This window comes from Anser brachyrhynchus, assembly GCF_964034855.1.
Source record: "Anser brachyrhynchus genome assembly, chromosome: 1".
In the NCBI taxonomy this organism is placed as follows: domain Eukaryota; kingdom Metazoa; phylum Chordata; class Aves; order Anseriformes; family Anatidae; genus Anser; species Anser brachyrhynchus.
Genome location: NC_137694.1, coordinates 143,055,627 through 143,077,082, shown reverse-complemented (window position 1 = coordinate 143,077,082; position 21,456 = coordinate 143,055,627). Strand labels below are relative to the sequence as shown.

General features: G+C 42.3%; 1 protein-coding gene across 3 annotated transcripts in view; it reads left to right on the top strand.

The window, feature by feature from the left end:
- Nucleotides 1-21,456, top strand: part of AFF3 (ALF transcription elongation factor 3) — a 337,924-nt gene that overhangs the window by 134,187 nt on the left and 182,281 nt on the right. For all 3 annotated transcript variants that reach the window (XM_080556980.1, XM_080556979.1, XM_080556981.1), the window contains exon 4: nt 14,673-14,717. In XM_080556980.1, coding sequence (XP_080413106.1) covers nt 14,673-14,717 — 45 coding nt within the window. The remainder of the gene's footprint in view (nt 1-14,672; nt 14,718-21,456) is intronic.

The following is a 21,456-nucleotide window of genomic DNA, read 5'->3' as shown; positions in this document are numbered from 1 at the left end:
ATGATTCTGTGCATTTTCCTCATCCTTTACCTGCCCCACTATTTTGCTGGGCTGCTGGGGACTTAGAATTACATCTGCAGATAAAACGTGCAGGAAATGCTATTGGAAGTACGACTGGGGAAATGGAGCCAGAAAGTCGAAGGAATCCCTTAGAGTATGCACAGCTTTTTCCTTCTTCTACATTATCATCATGTGTTATTACCCAATGTCCCTGCATGGGGACATAGGTCCACAGGCTTAAGGCTAAGAGCATCCTTTGCCGTTTTCTTTTCCCAAAAAACAACTGGCACCTAAAGCTCTGAACCCTTCACCAAAGCGTTAATTCTCAGGGGAATGAGCCACTCATCATTTCTTCAACAAACAAACAAGTAAAGAAAAGATACAAGGGCTTGATCTCTTTAATGTGCATTCTTTAAAAACCAGAGTGTAGACTAAACATAGTAATCCGATGATTACAAATTACTCAGTCCCATAAACAAAGCATGACAATTGATGACAATGTGGTATCATATATCATAAATGCACAGCATCCTCTCTCATCCAAAACAAATAGTTTGGAGTATTTCAAACCCACAACAAATATATTTAATGCAGATTGCTGTGAAACAATGTGTGTTTCTCTGTTTCTAATGCTGTATACAAAAAACAGCCAAGGGCTTTCTGTGTTTTATGCATTGTATTCATTTATGCTGCCAATTCTACTTATTATTCTACTATTCTGATTTGAGAAAAAAAATACCAAGATTTTCTGTATTTCAAACAGCGCTTGATGCGTGTACATCTTAAAATTATAGCAGGTGGTTTGTAAAGTAAATTATGAGACCCTAACATAATTCCTGAGTTCCAGATATATTTCTATTCTTGCTAGTTAAAGTATTGATCACAACCCTTCTATATCTATCGGTAGCTTGTTATGCGAGGCAAATCAGCTGCCATTGTTACTGATACAGAAAATCTCCCTGGGTAACCCATGATAGGTTTATTACATAGGAAGCTTTGATCCTCAGGACTCAACTAAGATATTTAAAGTTCTTACAAAGGTGTGCTGGAGTCTGCAATACACATTCAGATGTCTGCTGTCAAATGACTCCTATTCAGCAAACCTGTATGAGCCACGTTTGAAAGTGAAACAGAAAGATGACACCATTCATATCTTGGCTTTTGGAGAGGTCTTTGTGCTCCCCTGCCTTTCGGTAGCTGACAACTCATTCCAGGCCCTATCAAAGTTGCATAACAGAATTTGTAAAAAGCTACACAGAAGGGTTTAATGTGTTGAGAACAAATAACTTCTTTGTAGATACCCACCGCAAGATCAAAGAGATGGAGGGTAACAGACCCAGGACTTCAGTTACCTTCAGTTATGTCGGGGAACAAAAGAATAAAATAAAACAGTGAAAGGCAGCAGAGAACAATAAAAAGGAAAATACTAACAAGTTTAAAGGATTCAACATCCTGAAACATGAATAAAAGCCACTGAGATAAATTCATCAAGATCACTTAACAGTGAAGCTTGTGGCTTCTTGGCTCAAAGGCTTTCCTACTGTACTCACGTTTTTGCACATGTTGTTATAATTTGGGGTGCCACAAGACTTTCCAATTCTTAGAGGGACAGAGATCTGCCCCTGCTGCTTAAAAAATGCAGATTTGTTGTACTTGACCTATATGGAAATTTTTGTGAGCTGGAGCAGTATTGCAGATTTTTTCTCCATTCAGCTTCCATTTAAAATTAAATAGGGCTACACTGAACAGTTCTTCCTCTAGAGACAATATATAGCCAGTTCTTAAGTGAAGGATCACCTCAGCTGTTCAAAATAAACAAACAAACAAATAAATAAATAAAAATTCAAGAGCCAGCTCGCTTTTTTGAATATAAACAATGAAAGCTTTGGAAATCAAAATCAAATCAAACCTAAGAGCAACCTAGCCTTTCCAAGAAAATTCACAGACCCCTCTACTGCAATGTAGCACTGATTGTTGTCTGCAACCCAATAAAAATTAACCCATACCATCACTGCTCTTTTCTCTCTTTTATTTTCTACCACTGTGTTGTGTGTTGCGTGCACGCAAATGCTGTTGCATACAGGATTTAAAATTATTTTTGGCAGTAATACTGTGAAGAGAGTAGTTGTCTGTAGGTGCCAGACAGGGCATTTCAGTCCTTGCACCAGTCCTGCTCCTATGGCACTGCACTACTGTAAGTTGCCTTATTGCTAGCTTTCTGTATTAAAAAGAAAACCATTAATGTGACAGCGATAAGTATTTACTGCCCCTGACTTACATGGCCAATAGTTGTGGTTTGTATAGTTTTGTATTTCTGGGGTTTATAAATGATTGTCCATTAGCCTTTAGCTGTGTGGGAGAGCTCTATGCAAACAGATGGGGACTGGCAAATTTCTACTGGAAGGGTAGGCAAACTCTTCCAAAGACACAAAAACCAGAAAAAAAGTGAGGCCAGTTTTTCCTTCTTCTTTCTTTCTGTATTTCATTGTTACTTGTAACAGCCACAAGCAAAGGGAAAGCCAGAAGCATTGTGACCTTCAGATGCAATATACACTTTAAAAGGAATGCCAGCTTGAGAATATATGGAAATAAGAGAAAAGTGAAAGCCCAAAGAGAGATTAAGTTAATTTTAAGATAACCTTTTGTCCTCCAAGTCTGAGGAACCAGTGTGGCACTCATCAAAAAATGTGAACTAGTAGCATACAACTAGTTGGGAGCTGCCTACAAGCTTTCCCATGCTTGTGATATAATTTGTGCTCCTGCTTCTGGTCTTCTGATTGCCCAAATCATAGCGTGTGGGCATGGAGCCCACAGGAAAACAGGGATGAGTGCTGGGCAGCTGCCACTTCTTGGGGCAGATGGTTTTAGGGATGTGGAGGTATCCTGAGTTCTGGAGACAAGTCCTCTGCAAGGCAGCACAGTGCTGCCTGGTTCTTGCCAAGCTGGTCAAAGGGCTTTTGTCCCCTCCTGAAGAGAACCAGTGTGGGCTTGGAGTGGTTTGGTGGGAAAAGAAGTCTTTCTGTGGGATTTGAAGAGGAGGGGCAAGGAAAACAAAACAAACAAAAAAGTGGAAGGTGTTTGTCTACAATGCAACCTTATAGATATGCTGAATTTGTTGATTCCCATATCAAGGCTACAGTCGATAAGATCGGACACTGGCTTGGTTGGTTTGGTCATTTTCAAGAAACATTTTTTTCAAAGGATTTTGTATGGTGTATGCATACATACATATATATATTTGTCATGATATATTCATGGTATCACACACATTCTTAACAGAAAGGAACCGGAATGTCTGAGTCGTGAGACCTTACAGCACTGACATTTTTATTTGAAATTTCATGTGTCCTATTAACTCTGCAAAACCTTTAGAGAGTACTATTTTTCAGTAGCTGTGCAGTGAGTGTGTTCCCATCAGTCTGTCAGGGACCACGGTATGGCTGGGTTTTTCTTTCGACTTCCAGGAATGCTGAGAGCACAATAAAGCTCTGCTGAGATTTTCTCTGCAGCTTGGAGAATTGTGCTATTTGTCAGCTTCCATGCCGAGAATCACCTGAGTGGACCAGAGGTGTCAAGGGACTGCTTTAAAGATGCAGATGCATTTGATTGCTCATCTTCACTGGTAAATCTTTGGGTATCTAGTAGCGAATTACATCCTTCATGGGCAAATAGGTGTCCAGGTCATAATTACCATGACCAGAACATGTTTTTGCTGCCTTGTCCATGAGACTGAGCTGCGATTCTCAAACCATTGCATATCACTGTTCCTTACAAATAACAGACTTTTTTATTGTTCTTTTTTTTAAACTCCCAGTCCTAATCCATGTTTTCAATGAAACAATTATATTTTGTGTAGAACAAGGAAAGCAGTGTATTGTAAGTGTTTCAGGCCGAAACTCATTCACTTCAAGTCACAGTCCAAAAAAGAAAGGAAATACATGTGAATTTTGCCCAGACGAGGCAGAAAAAGCGGTTTCTCTCTGGATTAGCACAGGTTGTTTAACTCTGCTGCCTTCATGACCAGATGCTCAGTGCTCTGCATGTACTTCAGACCTGCTCTGCCAAGGGTTCTTTATGGTTGCTGCCCTCACCAAAACATTTGTCTTGAAATGATGAGTTTTTTGTTTCTTTTTTACTGGGAAGGAGACAGTGTCAAAGCCAAAACTGTCTGCTTCTCAGATGTCAGTGACATCCTTGGACTAGCAAAAAGCTTTGGTAGAAAGCCAAAAGTTACTCTGGTCTCCTGGCCATAGAGGCTTTTACCTATTAGAGTAGATCAGGGTCTCAGTCTCCAAAACTGAAAACGCAGTTTTCAGCAATAGGCATAAATGGAAACAAACCTTTTCTCTCAGTGTAGCAGTTGATCATGAGCTAAAGTCTGGTGTTACCTTCTGGAGATACAGGCTGCTGCTCAGTGTTTTGGACTCTGGGCTGCCTCTTGAAGATTCCGTAATCCTATTTTAGCCCTCAGTGAAAGCCAGACCTTTCCTGGCCCTATCTTTGACTGAGGTAGTGGGTGAAGCATCATCTTTGTTCCCCACCTTGGCAGAAAACACCCTTGTTTCCTTTGTTCTGTCCTCAGTTTTATTAAGCAGATATCCACCCTGATTTTTAATAGCATTTCTACGTCAATCTCTATCCTTTTGACTTAGAGCAGGTATTGTTCACATAATGATGTTTTATCAACATTGATTTCCTCATGCCAGATTCTGCTTCTTATCCCTACCACCACCGCCCAAAGGATAGGTTTTTTCCCCATGAGCCATTTCCAGATGTATGTAAACAGGCTTTAACAAACACCTGATAGATGTTGCTCTCCCCATCAAGCCCTCATCTGGGGCTTTCTTCTACCAGGGGTCTTTTGTGGGAGAGATTTCTGCAGAGCTCTGTACTGTAAATCCATATATATGTAAGAGGATTAACCCTTTCTGCATGATAGTTTGTAATCACATAACCTTTAGCTCAGTGGGAATGAATACCAATTATCATTTATAAACAGTTCCTCTCATTATGCGCCTATTTATGGCATCTTTTATAGCTTGCTAATTACAAGCACACAAAACAGAAATGTTTGGAGTTAAATAATGTAAACAGGGATGTAATTGATTTTCATGTTGAATAGTTTTTATTGATTTATTGTTAATTAACATTTTAAAGGATCTCTTGGCAAAATAATCCCTTTAATTTATTGAATATTATGCTAAATGATGGTATATTCATATTAAAATGTCACTAAAAGATTAACATTTCCACAATACTTGTTTTTCCAACTGTTGCTGCTTTACAGATGTTATATAGTCTCCCCAAATGAACACAGACAATACACTAAATGCAGTCTATTGATCTCGGTCCAGGTCCTAGTGGACAAGCGGCCACATCACTAAAAATAGTGCATTCCAGTTGACACTAATTGGCCATCCGTGTAGCAGGGAGAATGGGCGTCTAATGGGGAGCCAAACTGATCTCTATCACACACAGGGCGGGCTCCTTGGGGCTGCTGTGGAAGCACCATGTGGGCTAAGGGGAGGAGCCCTTTTATTTGCAAAAAGAGCCTTACTTGCTGCAAACCCCAGTCACTCTGGGGTCCATAATGGAAATTTTGCAACAGATAGACAGCTGTGTCAAACAACTAGTCAGTTAATACACTCAGAGTATGCATATAGTGCTGTAGAAAATGTAACAAGCTGAAGGCATTTCCAGAGGACCCCACTGGCTCTTTCTAGTTTTCGGATGGGAAGGGGGGCTGTGGAATCCATGCAAGGGGTTGTCGACAGCATTTTGCTGCATGTCAGTTGCCTTCAGGTCACTTGCTCAGCACCTCCCCGGACTGAGCACGTAGAAAGGATTAAAACTGCAAGTTGCAATCTTCATTACTATCATTCCAATATATTCTTCAGATGAGTAGCGAGAAAGTGTAATCACATCAGCCCCTATTTTTTCATTAGTGAAGAAAAACATTAATATACTGTGACATGGTATTGATTTGATACAATCAATCTTTCCCAATAACAATAAAACCTTTATATTTTATTAATAGAACAATGCAGTTCTTCTCCATTACAGCTCCCTTTTATTGTTGCTGGGTCAGTGTAATTCTGATGTGTTTAGTTTTGGTTTTTTCTTTTTTATGAATGTAATGTAAAAGCCTATAAAATTGTTCCACCGATCTGCCGGTAGGTTTCATTTGAGGCTCCCAAGCATCTTTTATTAGATGAAATGTTACCAGTGCAGCTCCAGTAACTGATTGTTTGATGGCCCTCAGGGGTGGGGAGGGTGAAGAGGTTTCAGAAGGGTTCTTGTCCTTTCAGCCTCTTGATTTTTTTGTGATGTGAACTTGAACTCAGACCATCTCATCAGTGTGAAGAATCCTACCCTAACCACTCCACTTATGGCTAGACCCACCACTTCTAAATCCCATCTAAACTAGGCTCCTAAGTTCAAGAGAAGTCCCCAGCAGTAACCCAGACTGTGGCCCCTCAGCATCACCTCACTTCCTGACCTTGGGATTTCCATACTTAGTTCAGTTCCTACATTCCTCCTATTTAAAAAGTAAAAATATAATTGAGTGAGTGCCTTTACTTCTACAACCACAGTAAATCCATTTTCACCTAGATGCTAGCCTGGACATCCTTGGCCATTGGCTCCTTGGGTCTGCATGTAGGGCCAGCACAGCCTAAGGCTGGTGGTACTCTGGACTGGGGGTTCATTAACTCCTCTGCAGTTTTCCTTCTCAGAGGCTCTGGTCTCCAAAAGCTGCTGTCCTGCCCCAGTTGTGGGTGAGCTGCTGAGCAGGCTGTTCTGAGCGAGTGTTTCTCACTGTGAATAAAAGGCACTCTTGGCCAATTAGCTTCTCCTCTCTAGTGTGCATGGCAAGTTTATTCTAATTTTCTATTCTACATTTCTCTCTCTTTGTGGATATTTTTGATTCATCTTCTTCGATTTGATGGAATATCTCCCAGTTCCTGGTACGAGACTGGGGCATGATGACATTCCAGTTACAGTGAGACCCCCAATTAGTATACATGGATACTTCCATTCAAGCAAATGGCTTTCATCGCTTGCTCTTTATTCCTCTTTTCTTTTCTTGGAATAAAATCTTTGTTAACCTTTCTCCTCTTCCCTTTTGAAGCAAGAGCAATGTTTCAAGATCCCATGGTAGGATAAATAATCCCCATTATAAATATGAAGACTGTTTCAAAAAAAGAATGAGCATATTAAGGGCAACAGTTTATTAACAGTGACTGTAAATTAGATGGCTTTAATAACTTTAATTAGTGCAACACTTTCTGACACAGAGCTTGAGCAGAATTCAGCCGTTCATCCCCATCTCCCTCCTGCACATCTCAGTGTCTAAGGAAATAGCAGCAATTCCTTGTAGTAAAAGTGAAACAGCTCCTATCACAGCAGTGCGGAGCACAGGAGAATACTCTGTCAAGACTGTGGCCACTGGCACTCTAAATCAGTAGAAAGGAACAGCGTGATTGCAAAGAAAAGCTTTCAAAAAACAGGAACAACAGAAAATCCAGCTTCCTTGGCAGTCTCCTCATTTCTTTTTCCTTGGCATAACCGTGCACTGCCCAGTCCTGCTTGCTTGCACACTCGGTGAGCTACGAGGGCTCTTGGCCATTGAACTGGGCAGCATCACCAAGGCCAGTGAGTGGCCAGTGAGTGGCACAGGGGGACAGCAGTGTGCCCCAGCTCCCTGACACCCAGCCTGCTTAAAGTAGAGGGAAGCACTGCTGATGGGGAAGCACTTCACCTGTGAAGGTCCAGTCCCATTAGTCATCGAGAAAAAAGAGGCCATTCCAAACTCTGATCTGGTCAGATGTTTTGTGTACTTTGTCATTTCCCATATTGACCCTGTCCGTTTGTCAGTACTGAAAAGTGTCTGCATGTGTACGTGTGCATCCTATTTTAATTTTTGTTTGGAGAAAACATTTTTTAAAGTCAAAAATTACCAGAGTGAAACATTTCAATATTTTGTGTTAATGACTTCTTGATTTGGAGCTCTATCTTCTCTTTAACTATAATTTTTAATTACATTTATTTAAATTTGGTATTAAAATGTTTCAAATAGGTCATACCTTCTTTTCTCAGACGGACTGAAGTACACTTCCTAAAATTTCATTCTGCAGCCAATGCCACACTTGATATTTTGTAACAGGACATTAAAATAAAATTAACATCGCCAGTGGGACAAAGTCTACACCTCAGTGTCTGACCCCCAGTTCAGAACAAAAATGAATTCCAAAAAGTGGACATTTCCTGAAGGACAAAAAAATGAGTTTGTAGCAGGTTCAGATCTAGTGTTTTAACTAGCCCACCTTTCGTGAGGTCAGAACTCCTGCATGTCTCCAGAGAATCATGGGTTTAGTGCAGCTACCCCATAGAGAGCCTGTTAAAGATCTACCATGTATAAGGAAATCAACAGCAAGTTAAACCTTAAATTTCTACAAAACTTTACAGGGCATGTGCAAATTAATTTTGCATAAATTAATTTACATCCTGGCTGTTTTTCCATAAATGCCCCAAAAGTCAGCTCTCAGGTCTCAGGCACATCTCCCTGCTAAAATTCATCATTTTACTCCGTAAACTGAAGGTGTTGAGATCTCTTCAGAGAAATGATTGAAGGGAAATTTTGGGGAGGGCAACAGTTCTCCACGACCGAACAGGCAGGGGCCACACATATGAGCAAGTAAAAAGATAAGGAAAGCACCTACAAGCTTTGCCCCACAAAAGTAATCTAACAAAAATAAAGTTTGGGAAAAGCACATCTGTATGATGTAAGGAATGATGCACATGCATCTGGATGCAGCACTTCCAGAGAAATGACTGCCAGTAAAACTTAAGATTTGGGACTCTCATTTCATAATGGGAATGAATATTTTTCTTTTTTTCTAAGCACACAGCTGTTTCCTTGTACTGATGTCTCCTGGATCTCCCTGCACTTATCTTTCCCATATTGTTTATTTTACAGTCTGTGAAGTTCTTCTATAAGAAATGGATAACACACAAAATGTTACGTATGCTTGTGCATGTGTGTGTATCTCCTTACTGTTATGGTCCTGCCTGGCCAAGAAACATTTCTGATACGCTTTCAGATCAAGTTCCACCCATGTGGGTTATTCTTATTTTTCCTTTTTTTTTTTTTTCTTTCTTCCCAGTCTTTGGCTTATGCCAACATTTCCTGCCTAAAACCTCGCTTTGGGCAGCAAAGCTGGGTACACGGTGGCCAATGGTGGCAGGTGAATGGCAACCCAATGCGACACAGCAAGCCTGGGTCACGAATAGAGCAGCGAGGCTGCTGAGTGTGCGCCTCAGCCTCCCAGAGATCTTAATCATGCCTAATTTGTGTTGGAGGCTAAATTCAGTAACTCCCGGAGGCTTTGTAAGAGCAAAGAGCACAAATAGAAATAACACCAAAGGCTTGTACCACAGAAATCTCCTAGGTTAATCTGGCAAAAGATTCCTCTTTCTTTTCTTAATGCAAAGATTTGAAAGGAGGGAATCAGAGACAGGCAATTCCTTTCTGAGGAATTTCTTTATATACCTCCACGTGAAATCTGTTGGTAAAGGAAGAAAAAATAAAGTAATGCTCTGCAATAAAATTTGTACAGATGTAGTCTTTTTTTTTTTTTTTCCTGAAATGACATACCGTTTCTCAAGGATTTGGTGTAGCCTTTAGTCATCCTCGTTTCTTACAGTTCTCTGTGCTTTGCATGGTAATTAGCTCCATGCGTTATCAGTGGCGCAATGCTCCCGGCTGTTTCTCCAGCAGCCGCTGCCGTGCTCCTTGGCAGCAGCTCCTCGCAGCCTCCCACCTGACGATGCCCCACCGCACGTGCATGTGGACGTCTGCAGATCCCCAGGCCACACTGGGTGAGATGCAAAGGCAATGGGCACAGCAACGTTGCAGGAGGAAGAGGCTCGAGCCCTCTTCCCCCCACAGTTCCCCAAGGGTCGCCAATATTTTGCCAATATTTTCACCAGCATGGTTTGTTGGAGGGTCAGTAAGGCAAGTTTCTTAGGAAAGATCTCAAAATACAAACAATCTGCGTTCATCAATGTCAGGATGAATACAGGGTAGCAGTTCAGCAACTTAGGGAACAGCAACCTCAAAACCTTTTTTTAAAGAAATTCAAACGTTTATTGCACAGGTGTTCTGTGGCATGTACACTATCAAGAAGGTGGAATGACTGCCCTGTGCAGATTGCAGGCACTTTGACATCATCCTTTTGCAGGTGCTACATCATGCAGACAGCACCAGCACAACATTGTATGGATCAGGCAGGTCCACTCATGCAAATAGAGCTCTGTGCAATTTGGTGCCCACAGGTAATGTAATCTCTGCTTTTAATTCAGATTTCAAGAAATATTTGCTAGTTTTTATTTTTTGTAGTTATAATACAACCATGAAGTTATATTCAACTTGTCAGATTCACAGGCAGTGATGGTTCCCCTGTAGTGTAAGTAGAGATGTAGTGGAGAAGAGAAGTTTTAAGAATGAGAATGAGGAATCTTTTCCAAACCCAGGGCTCAGACACCTTCCAGACCTGTCCTAGGTCCCACAACACTCTGCATTGTATTATGCGATAACACAAAGAAAAACATTATGGCTGCAAGCCACATGAAATAGACTTTGCCTGTTGTGTGTAAGACATGGATTCTAACTTCTCCACCATTACTCTAGAAACTTTCATATTAACAGTAATGGAAGATACTTACAAGCAAGTCAGGATTCAAAGCAAAAATAAATGTATAAATTTATGTTTGGCATTCAAAAGATGAAGAACAAAGAGGATGGTGTAGAAATCATTTGTTTTTATTTTTTCCAAATATTACTTTATTTTTTTCATAACGTCTTTGGTCTTGCATTTCCAGATTTATTTTTGCCTTTTGAAAGTCACTGTGATCACACTAAGAGAGAGAAGTGAAAAGATTTTTTACTCTCTGCCCAGAGATTTGATTTGCTGGGGAGTATAGCTATAGTTTTAGTTCTGTGGTAATGGAAAGTGTAATTTCTTGCTGATGAGCATCTGCAGACTTATTTCGTTACACTTCTAGGAGGAATATTTAATTTTGAAACAGAAGCTTGTTTCTAAACCTACTCTGAAATACTGTTGCCAAATTTACCTTCAGTAACTTTGCCTTGAGAAAAAATAAATAAATAATAGCAATAACAAAAAGCTGTATTTTAGCATCTATGCATTTTATACAGCATAAGGTGATAGGTCATCTCATGCCTCCTTGTATAAGATGGCTATGGAGGAGAACAGTGAACTTTGTGTAGGGCAGCAGATTCATTGCTCTGTAAGCAAAGCACAGAGGATCAGGAATTTACACTCTCCACTGTAGTTAGTGGGATCATAGAATAGAGCAACTGAATGGTTTGGGTTGGAAGGAACCTTAAAGTTCTTCTTGTTCCAACCCCTCTGCCATGGGCAGGGACTTCTCTGACTAAATCAGACTGCCCAAAGCTCCATTCAACCTGACTTTAAACACTTCTAGGGATGGGACATCCACAACTTCTCTGGACAACCTATTCCAGTGCCTCACCACCCTCTGAGTGAGGAATTTCATTGTAATATCTAATCATAATCTGCCTTCTTTCAATTTAAAACCATTACACTTTGTTCTATCACTACATGCCCTTCCTTCTGTCATGGCATCCCTTCCTTCTATCGTGTCAACTGTATGACTCAGCTTGGTGTCATCCACAAACTTGCTAAGAGTGCACTATATTGCACTATGTCATTAATAAAGTTATTAGACATTACCAGTCCCAATATGGATGCTCGAGGGACACCACTCACCGCTGATCTCCATAAGAATATATACCAGGCTCTGGGGAAGGAAAAGAAGAAAATAGAGGGAAACCCACACAGAAGAGACAAATAAAAAATAGCTAATACAATTTCTAAAATTCTAAAATGTCCAGAGACTGTTGTGCAGTTTCTATATGCATGTTTCTCTCTGTCTTGTTAGCTTCATTGACAACATGAACTATTTTTTTTGGTCTCCTACCCCAGCGGCAGGGAAGGTGGGACACAGCATTGTGCAGCTCGTGGAGACACTGGTGTGATGAGGACAGGCATGTCCGAATGGGACTGCAGCTGCTCTTTAGCATCAGTACACAGGATACAAGTAATTCTCCACAGACTGACTTCGTAGTACAATTTTTTCCCTTTGAAATCAGTGGTGTAACTCCTGGTGACTGTAAAGCTGAAAGGATGTGTTACACCAAGAGTTAATGCAATTCATTTGTCTAACCATCAAGGGCCATACTCAGCAAAGATCAGCTAGAGTGCTGACAATAAAGACCTTATAACTTTTTATGAATTGGCATGAAAATAACAGCCACAAAAAAATTACGAAGCATAAATTGTTCCCTTACTTATGCATGGCTGTGGTGCTTCTGACCTTGGTTACAGGTGCTAGGCTATGGGAGGCTGTGAATTCAGGTGTCCTCGCTGACACAGCTCAAGCTGGGGAGTGGCAGTGATGGCATTCAGGAACACAACTTGCACAGACTGGGTGATTGTATCATTTGGGTCTGGTAGGCACAAAGACACCCATTTTTGAAAGTCCCTCATGAGTTTTTGAGTACCTAAATTCAGATATGGCACAGAATTATGATTTTCAGATGACAAGGACATGGTTTAGTGGGTGATATTGGTAGTAGGGTGATGGTTGGACCAGATGATCTTGAAGGTCTCTTCCGGCCTTAATTATTCTATGATTCAAAAACTCAGGACATTAGAAAATCAAATTCCTTTGATATTTGGTGACAGGCACCTCAAAAGTCAGAACCTCCAGGTGTTTTTTGAAAATAAGAGGTGAAGACAAAGCTCACCTCTCTCCTAGCTCTTTGGGGACAATAATTAATCACGCTGACTTTGTTTCCATACACACACAAATGAAAAGGCCTCAAGCTTCAGTCTTCTGTCTCCTGAGTTAGTTCTGTTCTGCAAAAGGAAAACAAACAAACAAACAAAATCTTTACTTTGGGGATTTTTCAGGGAATTTCACAGAACCAGAGTAGCTGAGGCTGTCAGGGCCCTCTGGAGACCACCAGGCCCAAGCCCTGCCCCAGCAGGACCACCCAGCGTAGGCTGCCCAGGCCCATCTCCAGGCGGCTTTTGAAGGCCTCCATGAAGGGAGAATCCAGAACATCTCTAGGCAACCTCCACCAGTGCTCAGACACCCATGACATAAAGAAGCATTTCCTGGTGTTTAGACGGAACCTCTTGTGTTCCAGGTTTTGCCCGTTGCCTGTTATTCTGGCGTTGGGCACCACTGGAAAAAGCCTGGCTCCGTCTTCACTGCACCCTCCCTTCATGTATTTATGGAGATTGACAAGATCCCCTGAGCCTTCTTTTCTCCAGGCTTAACAGTCCCAGCTCTCTCAGCCTCTCCTCACAGGAGAGATACTACAGTCCCTTCAGCAATTTTATGGCCCTTTGTTGTTCTTTGATCTTCTTTCCAGTATGTCCAGGTACTCCCTTGTACTGGAAGGCCAGAACTGGACACAGTATTCCAGGTGTGGCCTCACCGGTGCTGAGCAGAGGGGAAGAATCATATCCCTTAACCTGCTGGCAGCACTCCTCCTAAAGCAGACCAAGCTACCATTAGCTGTCTTTGTGGCAAGGGCACATTCCTGGCTGATGTTCAACTTGGTGTCCACCAGAAAATTTCATGTGTTGAAGTAAACCCCCCAGAAAATTTGCTTGATGCAACAGCCATTTGTGTGTTGTGGAGAGCTGCTGGAGATGGGCAGCCCCTCAGCTTCAGTACCTCCATCCCATCCCAGCACCACGGCGTGCCCTGTCTTCCCAGTTATGCTGGGCAGCGCAAGCAGAGCATGGGCAGGGGGCAGCAGGAAAGGTGGGACCACAAGCAGACACTTCTTTGCTGGAAGAAGTCAGGGTCCCAATGGACAACTGAGCAGAGCATGTAGGAGAGGATCGTACCAGCAGGGATAGCTGCTCTGCCAAATCCCCGATTTCCCCTTTCCAGAATGGCCCTGGAGTAAGCCGCATCATTCAGAACTGAATTCCTCTGCTCCCTCAGCCCCACAGTATACATGCTGGTTTTAGGGGTCAGCATTTTAGGGAATCACAGCCTTCTCACAACGGCCATGCTGCCTGCCTGGTACTCGGTGTGGCAGCTTGTGTCACAGCCCCTGCAGCTCTCCTTTCAGCATCACTGCTGCCCATACCCTATATATCGTCAGACTTCACACAGGCAGTATTACTGCAGAGTCTTTCCTGCACAAAGGATACAGACAGATGTTATTTATTTAATATAAATAAAGGCACATATTGGATCTATGTACAGGCACTAACCGTTTTGCTTATGCCTACTTATAGGCAGTGTATCTGAAACAGCATGAACCGCGCACAAAAGTGGCATAAACAAAATCCTATGAATTTATACAAATATGTGCCAGCCATATGTAAACATTGCAAATATTACATCTTCCTGTGGTGATGATGGGGAATAATTTGAGAATTTTCAGCGGTGCAACTTTGCGGAGGCTGGAAAGACTTGGCCTCATTTCGAAACTGTAATAGAGTTTTGAATATATTTCAAGTGACAAGCGTGTCCTCAAACCTGCTGTTTGTTATTTCTTTTTAAAACACAAACAAACTATTTTCTCATTTTGTTTACAGGACAGTGGAACAGGAGATAACAGCTGCATTGAAGAAATATTGCGGGTAGGAATTCTAAAAAAAATATTCTCTTTCTAGTGCCATTTTGTTTACTCTAAAAAGGCAAGAGAACAACAAGGATATTGCAATTACTGCTGTTAAAAATCCTATGCTTGTAGATTGTGATCTTTCTAAGGAACAAGTAGGCAAAAAATATTTACCCACAAAAAATAAATAAATAAATAAATAAATCTGTGTTAGCAACCTTCCAGAGCCTCTGGATATCGCTGCTACTTTGTGCCAGTGTGGCTGACCTTCATGCATGCAGAAGCAGATAATGGGATAAATTATAAACTGAAATGTACTACGATGTTTCAGGTTTACAAACCATGCAAAGTGCATGTTTCCATTAATCATGACTGTCAAAAATCTTAATTTTGAAGGGAGGTCTAGGAAGGTCATTTTCCACCTGGATTTAATTAGAATCCATTATGTAATGTCATTATGTCCATTATGTCCATTATATAATGACAATGTGCAAAATCTGCAGTTATTTCCATATTTCATTATTATTTCTTTTATCCTAGTAATTTCTATTTTATTTTCATGGAGCAAATTAATACACACCCAGACAGATCTGAGCTTGAATCAACTTTGATATTGATTATTTTCTGAGGCAGACAAACTAATAAACAGTGAATCACTTTTATAATTTTAACTCCTGTTCTTTTCAGTTCTCTTTCTACACTGATAATTCAATAATTTGCAATGCTTATCTATCAGATATAAGACTCAGTAAAACACCAAACCAGGTAGAAGGAATGTCAAAACCTCCCTATTATTGTCTGTGCATCCACAGCTTGGACAGCCACTACCCAAATATTTCAGATTGTTTATAAACTACAGGGCTATAAATATTTGGTTTAGAGATTAGTAGTGCATTAAGACTGCTGTTTCTAAAGGCATTTCTCCATTCTCCATGAATATGTTAAATACAGCTTTTAATTCGTAAACTGGACAAAGAGTTTATCGAAGGGTGATTATGATGGATTGCTTATGACTTCACTGGCAGAGCTTTTAGTTAGCTAACATTTACAAAGTAGGCTTTTGTAGGACTGAACTGCATATTCAACAACCCTTAGCCTCAGTCCCTGTTGTTTTGTTACAAATTAGTAGCAGACTGTATAATTCATGAGAGCTTTTTCCATTTTTCATGATGCACTGAGTATATGATGTGGTGTGAGGCTCATTCGCCCCTTTTTTATGCGGGACTTAAAAAAGAGCAGTGAAAGAAGCCAGTCTTCCTCCTTATAAGTGTGAATTGTTCAAGTACACAAAAATGGAGAAAAGACATGGTTCCTGCCATGAGTAGGAAAGTGGCTATATAAGAGGTCCTAGTCTCATACAGTCTCATATGATGCAAAGTGCACCGTATGACTAGGGATTGTAAGGTACACCTTCAAGCTGGTGCTGTCTCTCTACTTCGACTCTTGGGCACATTCCTCAAGAAATATTTTTATGAAGCTTCATGATAAAACATGCAGCATGTTCTTGGATGAATAGGACCCTTTTCTTCATGAGGATTAATTCACAAATTCTTTTACTTTGGTTAAAACCTGAATAAATCAACCCACTACAAGCAGTATTGCCAAGACCTCTTTTTCACGTCTGAACAGATCATGGTGCTGGATGCAATCCTGTGTCTCTCTGGAGAAGGCAGCTTAAGAACAAAAATACTCACCAGGGTGCCTGGGTGAGGAGCTGGGCAGAATAACTCTTCCTTCCAAGGACTGCCGAGCTGCTCTGCAGGGCACTTTTCCCAGTGTCCCCCAGAGCAACAAGCTCCTCGTTCCTCCAGCATCTTTTACCTTTACCATCTTCTTTCTGAGTTAACATTCTGAAAACTCAGGTTCAGAATACCTTAAAGCACACAAAGTGATACATGGGGTTTTCAAACCTGGGAGTCTGGCTTCTCACAAAGCAGGAGGTAGTAGGCAGTTTAAGCATACTTAGAGCTCAAAAGACACACTTCACATCAGTATCTCCCTATCTGCTGAGGCTTAACATGGCTAAAATGCAGAGTGCACCATTTTCATCCTCCAGCTCCTGTCCTCACATGATTACTCAGTCATTGTGGATAACCTCTCCAATCTGCCCATCCTCCACGTCTGTAGCCTGGATATCTCTTTCTATTCTGAACTTCTCTTGCAATGATTTGTCTGAGACTAAATGTAAATCTTGCAGACTGCTGCTCTGTGGCATTTCCAACTGAGACTCTTTATTCACAAATGTATAATTCTGGTCTAAATTCTCTCTAAATTCTCTCAACAAATGTAATGTTACCCATGTCCACTCACGCTGCTGCACGGATCATTTTCCTAGCTTGATGTCATAGAATCATAGAATCACAGAATGGTTTGGGTTGGAAGAGACCTTAAAGATGGCCCATTTCCAACCCCCTGCCATGGGCAGGGACACCTCCCACCAGACCAGGTTGCCCAAAGCCCCATCCAGCCTGGCCTTGAACGCCTCCAGGGATGGGGCATCCACAGCTTCTTTGGGCAACCTGCTCCAGTGCCTCACCACCCTTATAGGAAAGAATTTCCTCCTTCTATCTAATCTAAACCTACCTTCTTTTAGTTTAAAGCCATTACCCCTTGTCCTATCATTACCCTCCCTGACAAAGAGGTTTCTTGTAGGCCCCTTTCAGGTACTGGAAGGCTGCAGCGAGGTCTCCCTAGAGCCTTCTCTTCTCCAGGCTGAACAACTCCTCCTCCCTCAGCCTGTTTTCCCCTCCAGCCCTCTGATCTTCTCCATGGCCCTTCTCTGGACTCATTCTAATGCTTCCGTGTCCTTCTTGTGCTGGGGCCCCAGAGCTGAATTCAGGGCTCCAGGTGGAGTCTCATCAGAGCAGAGTGGAGGGGGAGAATCACCTCCCTCACCCTGCTGGCCACGCTGCTTTTGATGCAGCCCAGGATACGGTTGGCTTTCTGGGCCACAAGCTCACATTGCTGGATCATGTCGAGCTTCTTGTCAACCAGTGCCCCAGGTCCTTCTCCTCAGACCTGCTCTCAATCCATTCTCCACCCAGGCTGTACTTGTGCATGGGATTGTCCTGACCCAGGTGCAGGACCTTGCACTTGGTCTTGTTGAACTCTGAGAGGTTGATACAGTCCCACCTCTCAAGCCTGTCCAGGTCCCTCTGGATGGCATCCCTTCCCTCCAGCATGTCAACCACACCACACAGCTTGGTGTCATCAGCAAACTTACTGAGGGTGCACTCAGTCCCACTGTCCGTGTCATCGACAAGGATGTTAAACAGTGCCAGTCCCAACACCAGCCCCTTAGGGGCTCGTCACCACTCATTACTGATCTCCACCTGGACATTGAGCCATTGACAGCAACTCTGTGAGTGCCATCATCCAGCCAATTCCTTACACACCGAGTGGTCCATCCATCACATCCATGTCTCTCCAACTTAAAGACAAGGTTGTCACGCAGGACAGTGTCAAATACTTTGCACAAACCCAGGTGTCAGTTGCTCTTCTCTTATCCATTAGTACTGTAACTCCGTCGTAGAAAGCCAACAGTTTTGTCAGGCATATGTCTTGCCCATATCACATTTGTCTTTGCATCTCATCACTGTCATCTCCTTCTCTATCACATCCAGTAGAGCTATTTGTTTCCACTTTTAAAGCCTCAAGTCTACCAATCAGTGCTGACATGTTAGCTACCACTTTAGCACACCCAATAATGCCAGCTTCTGTCACCCAGCAATGTGCTAAATTTTGCATGAATTAATTTCTCCCATACTTCCCATCAGATCAGGGAAGAGCCTTAAACACTTTCCCTATTACCTCCATGCCTACCATCAGATCCCCTCTTAAGAGCTTCCTTTTTCACAAGGACTGTGGAAAAACGGTGGTAAGGTCAGGGGTATACCTCTGTTTCCCATGCTTGAACATTGCTGTCCCACATGTCCCTTCTACAGCCCAGTCAGGCCAGATGGATCCACCTGCTCTCTTTTGTCTTGAAAAGTGAGCTTTCTGAGTCAAGGACTTGTATAATACAAAAGCCATTCTTAGGTAATCTCACAGTACAAATCAGTATCAGCAGCGGTGGTTGTTACTGATAGTGCAAACAGCAACAGTAATAATGTGCCATAGCTACTCACTTCGTAAATTACTGGCATCCAGACTTTTCCAGGTACTGTACTCTGGGCCCTCTTCTTGTGCTGAACAGATCCATTCACTTTTAACGTGGATTTTCTGGTTTTCAGAAACAGGGAAGGTCGTTTCCATGGCTTTGTTGGAGGTGCTATTTGCATGATAAAGCTAAGGTTTACTTCTGCTAGGACAGAATGTAGGCAGTTCCCATAAAGGTGTCCAGAGGCAGAATGACGAAGATCCAAGGAAGCTGCAAGCTTTGTTTCTCCCTCAGAAAAGATGCCTCATCACTGGCACACTTAAATGTGTTTATTAGAGGAAGGGCCACTTTCCCTTTCTTCTGCTGCTTTACAGAACATCAGAAAAGGAAGAAGATGCTTAAAAATGTATCTTTTTAAGGATCCCCACTATAGCTGTCTCTTTGACAACACAAAGCAGAAAGCATCCACCCTGCCTAGATACTGCGTTCGTAGCATGTCGGATCTTCCAAGGGATAGACACTTCCACAGCAAGCCCCAGGTCCTACTGAAGGTCCCAGTCAAGATGAAGGGCGGTAGGAGTAAATCACACCTGCTCCAGCTGCTTCCCTGTGTCTCCTTTCCTTGGTGTGTGAGAGGAGGCCCGGGCTGGTTTGTGCACAGACCCCGTCACCCACCCACAGGTTCCAGGGCACAGCCAGAGCTAACGTCTGGACTTGGGCTTCCAAATCAGCTTAGGCATAGCTTGAAAATCACCGAATCTTATCTTGCACTAACTGTGATGGGAATGTATAGTTTTTTGTGCTGTCTTGTGCAACGCAGGGTGCCACGGCGTCAGTCTAGCCTTTTCTGATGTGTTTTTGCTGCACGTATCAGAGCTCTGTAGACTTTGTAAACCGACATATCATTCTGCACAAAACGGCGGCTTCCAAAGAAAGCCCCCAAGAACTGAGGCGCAGAACCGCTTCGAGTCCTGAAGGAGGTTGATTAACAAGACAGTAACCCTGTCGAGATTGGAGCTGTTGTAAGGACTCCCGCTGAGTTTATAATCACTGCAGGAATCCTGAACCTAATCTCACCCCGTGCACTAATTCAGAGCAACTTCTTCAAAGTGTAGTGACTTCTCTGTCCAGCTGCAGGCACGCACGTCAAGGATAGAGAGACTTCTAAGGAGAGACTTCGAAGTAAATAACTGCAGTAAGACCAAGTTGCAGATGTAATGTCAAATTGAGAGAGAAAAGATGCGTTACTTGACTGTAGCTATAAAAAGCAATTCCTTGTAAGCTTTTGCATTGTAGGTGGAGGACATGGTTGAAAACTTTGAAGCGGAAAATACGAGTTATACTACTCAAATATCCTTAATTCCACTGTGCCCTGAGCATTTGCTGCCTGAATTGCTGAGACATCTCCAAAGCCGATGTATTCCCTGCCTCTGCTAGAACACAGGCTTGCTAAGTGAGATTCATAATTTTGGCTGATTCCTATTTGCTTTTATTAGTGTGTGAAAGTGTATATTCTGTTATTACTGATGGGGTTTGGAGTAAATGTTTATTTTGCTGTATTACGTGCAAAAAAAAAATGGGAGCAGCAAGGATCCTGTCTCTCCATTAGGTTAACTGTTGAAACCAATATCTGATACACTCAGATATACATTCAGAGTGTATTTGCAATGGATTTAAGGAGAAAAGGGAGCATGTTGGGCGTAGGCGATTCAGGGTTTGTAAGATAAGTGGTTTGAGATTGATCTTCCAGCCTTAGCTGTGATTTCCTAGAGCTGCAGTGGCTTTGTTGAAAGGAAACCCACATGCAATCTGAGCTCTGGGCCTTGTGAGTTCCCTCTGTTTTTTTGGGTTGACATGAGAAGTGTCATTGAATTGGGGAGAGGCGTTTGCAGTGTGGAGTGCTTGGCCTGCAAACACCATTTGGCTGCAGGAGGCAGAACCAGCGGGAAGCTGATGGAGCTTCCCAGAGCAACAGGAGCACAAAGCAAGGACTGCAGGGAAACCAAACACAACCAGTCAATGCAGAAGAAGCCGATCCTTTGGGACAGTGAGGAGCAGTGGGGAGGCAGGTTGGGATGTGGGATGGAGGACATATAAGGTTTTTTTCAGGAGAGAAAAATAAGCTAGGGAAGCAGCAAAAGGACTGAGACTGCAGCTGCAAACATGCCAGAGAAGGATAACTGCTTGGTGCTGCAAGCCTCCTGTGCAGGGTCGAGTGCCCTCAGGTGCCCTTACAAATAGGCTGTGACTCCCCCTGGCCACAGGACAGCCACTTATGAAAACATGGCATTTTAAATGTGATGGCTGCAGTGAGTAATTTGCTTGAATTTCTCTACCTTGTAAAACTAGTCATAGTATGTAAAACACAGGACTCCTTATTTGAGCAAGGTAAAAAAACTGAATGAAAACAGCATCTAATTCTCTATTTTTCCCTTTCCCCACTTGGGATCCCTTGGCTCATTAGCAGCCTTGCTAATTCTTTAGCAGAAAGCATTAAGGATCAACCCATCAAATATTGAGGGTTTTTTTAAACCTGAACAGCCATATGTGCCATGAGATCAGCTGCACTCCATCAGCTGATTGAATTAAAACAAGAGCAGAGGTAAATTAGAAACTGTCTGCACAAGACAAATCCTGTGAAAACATGAAATCCTACCAA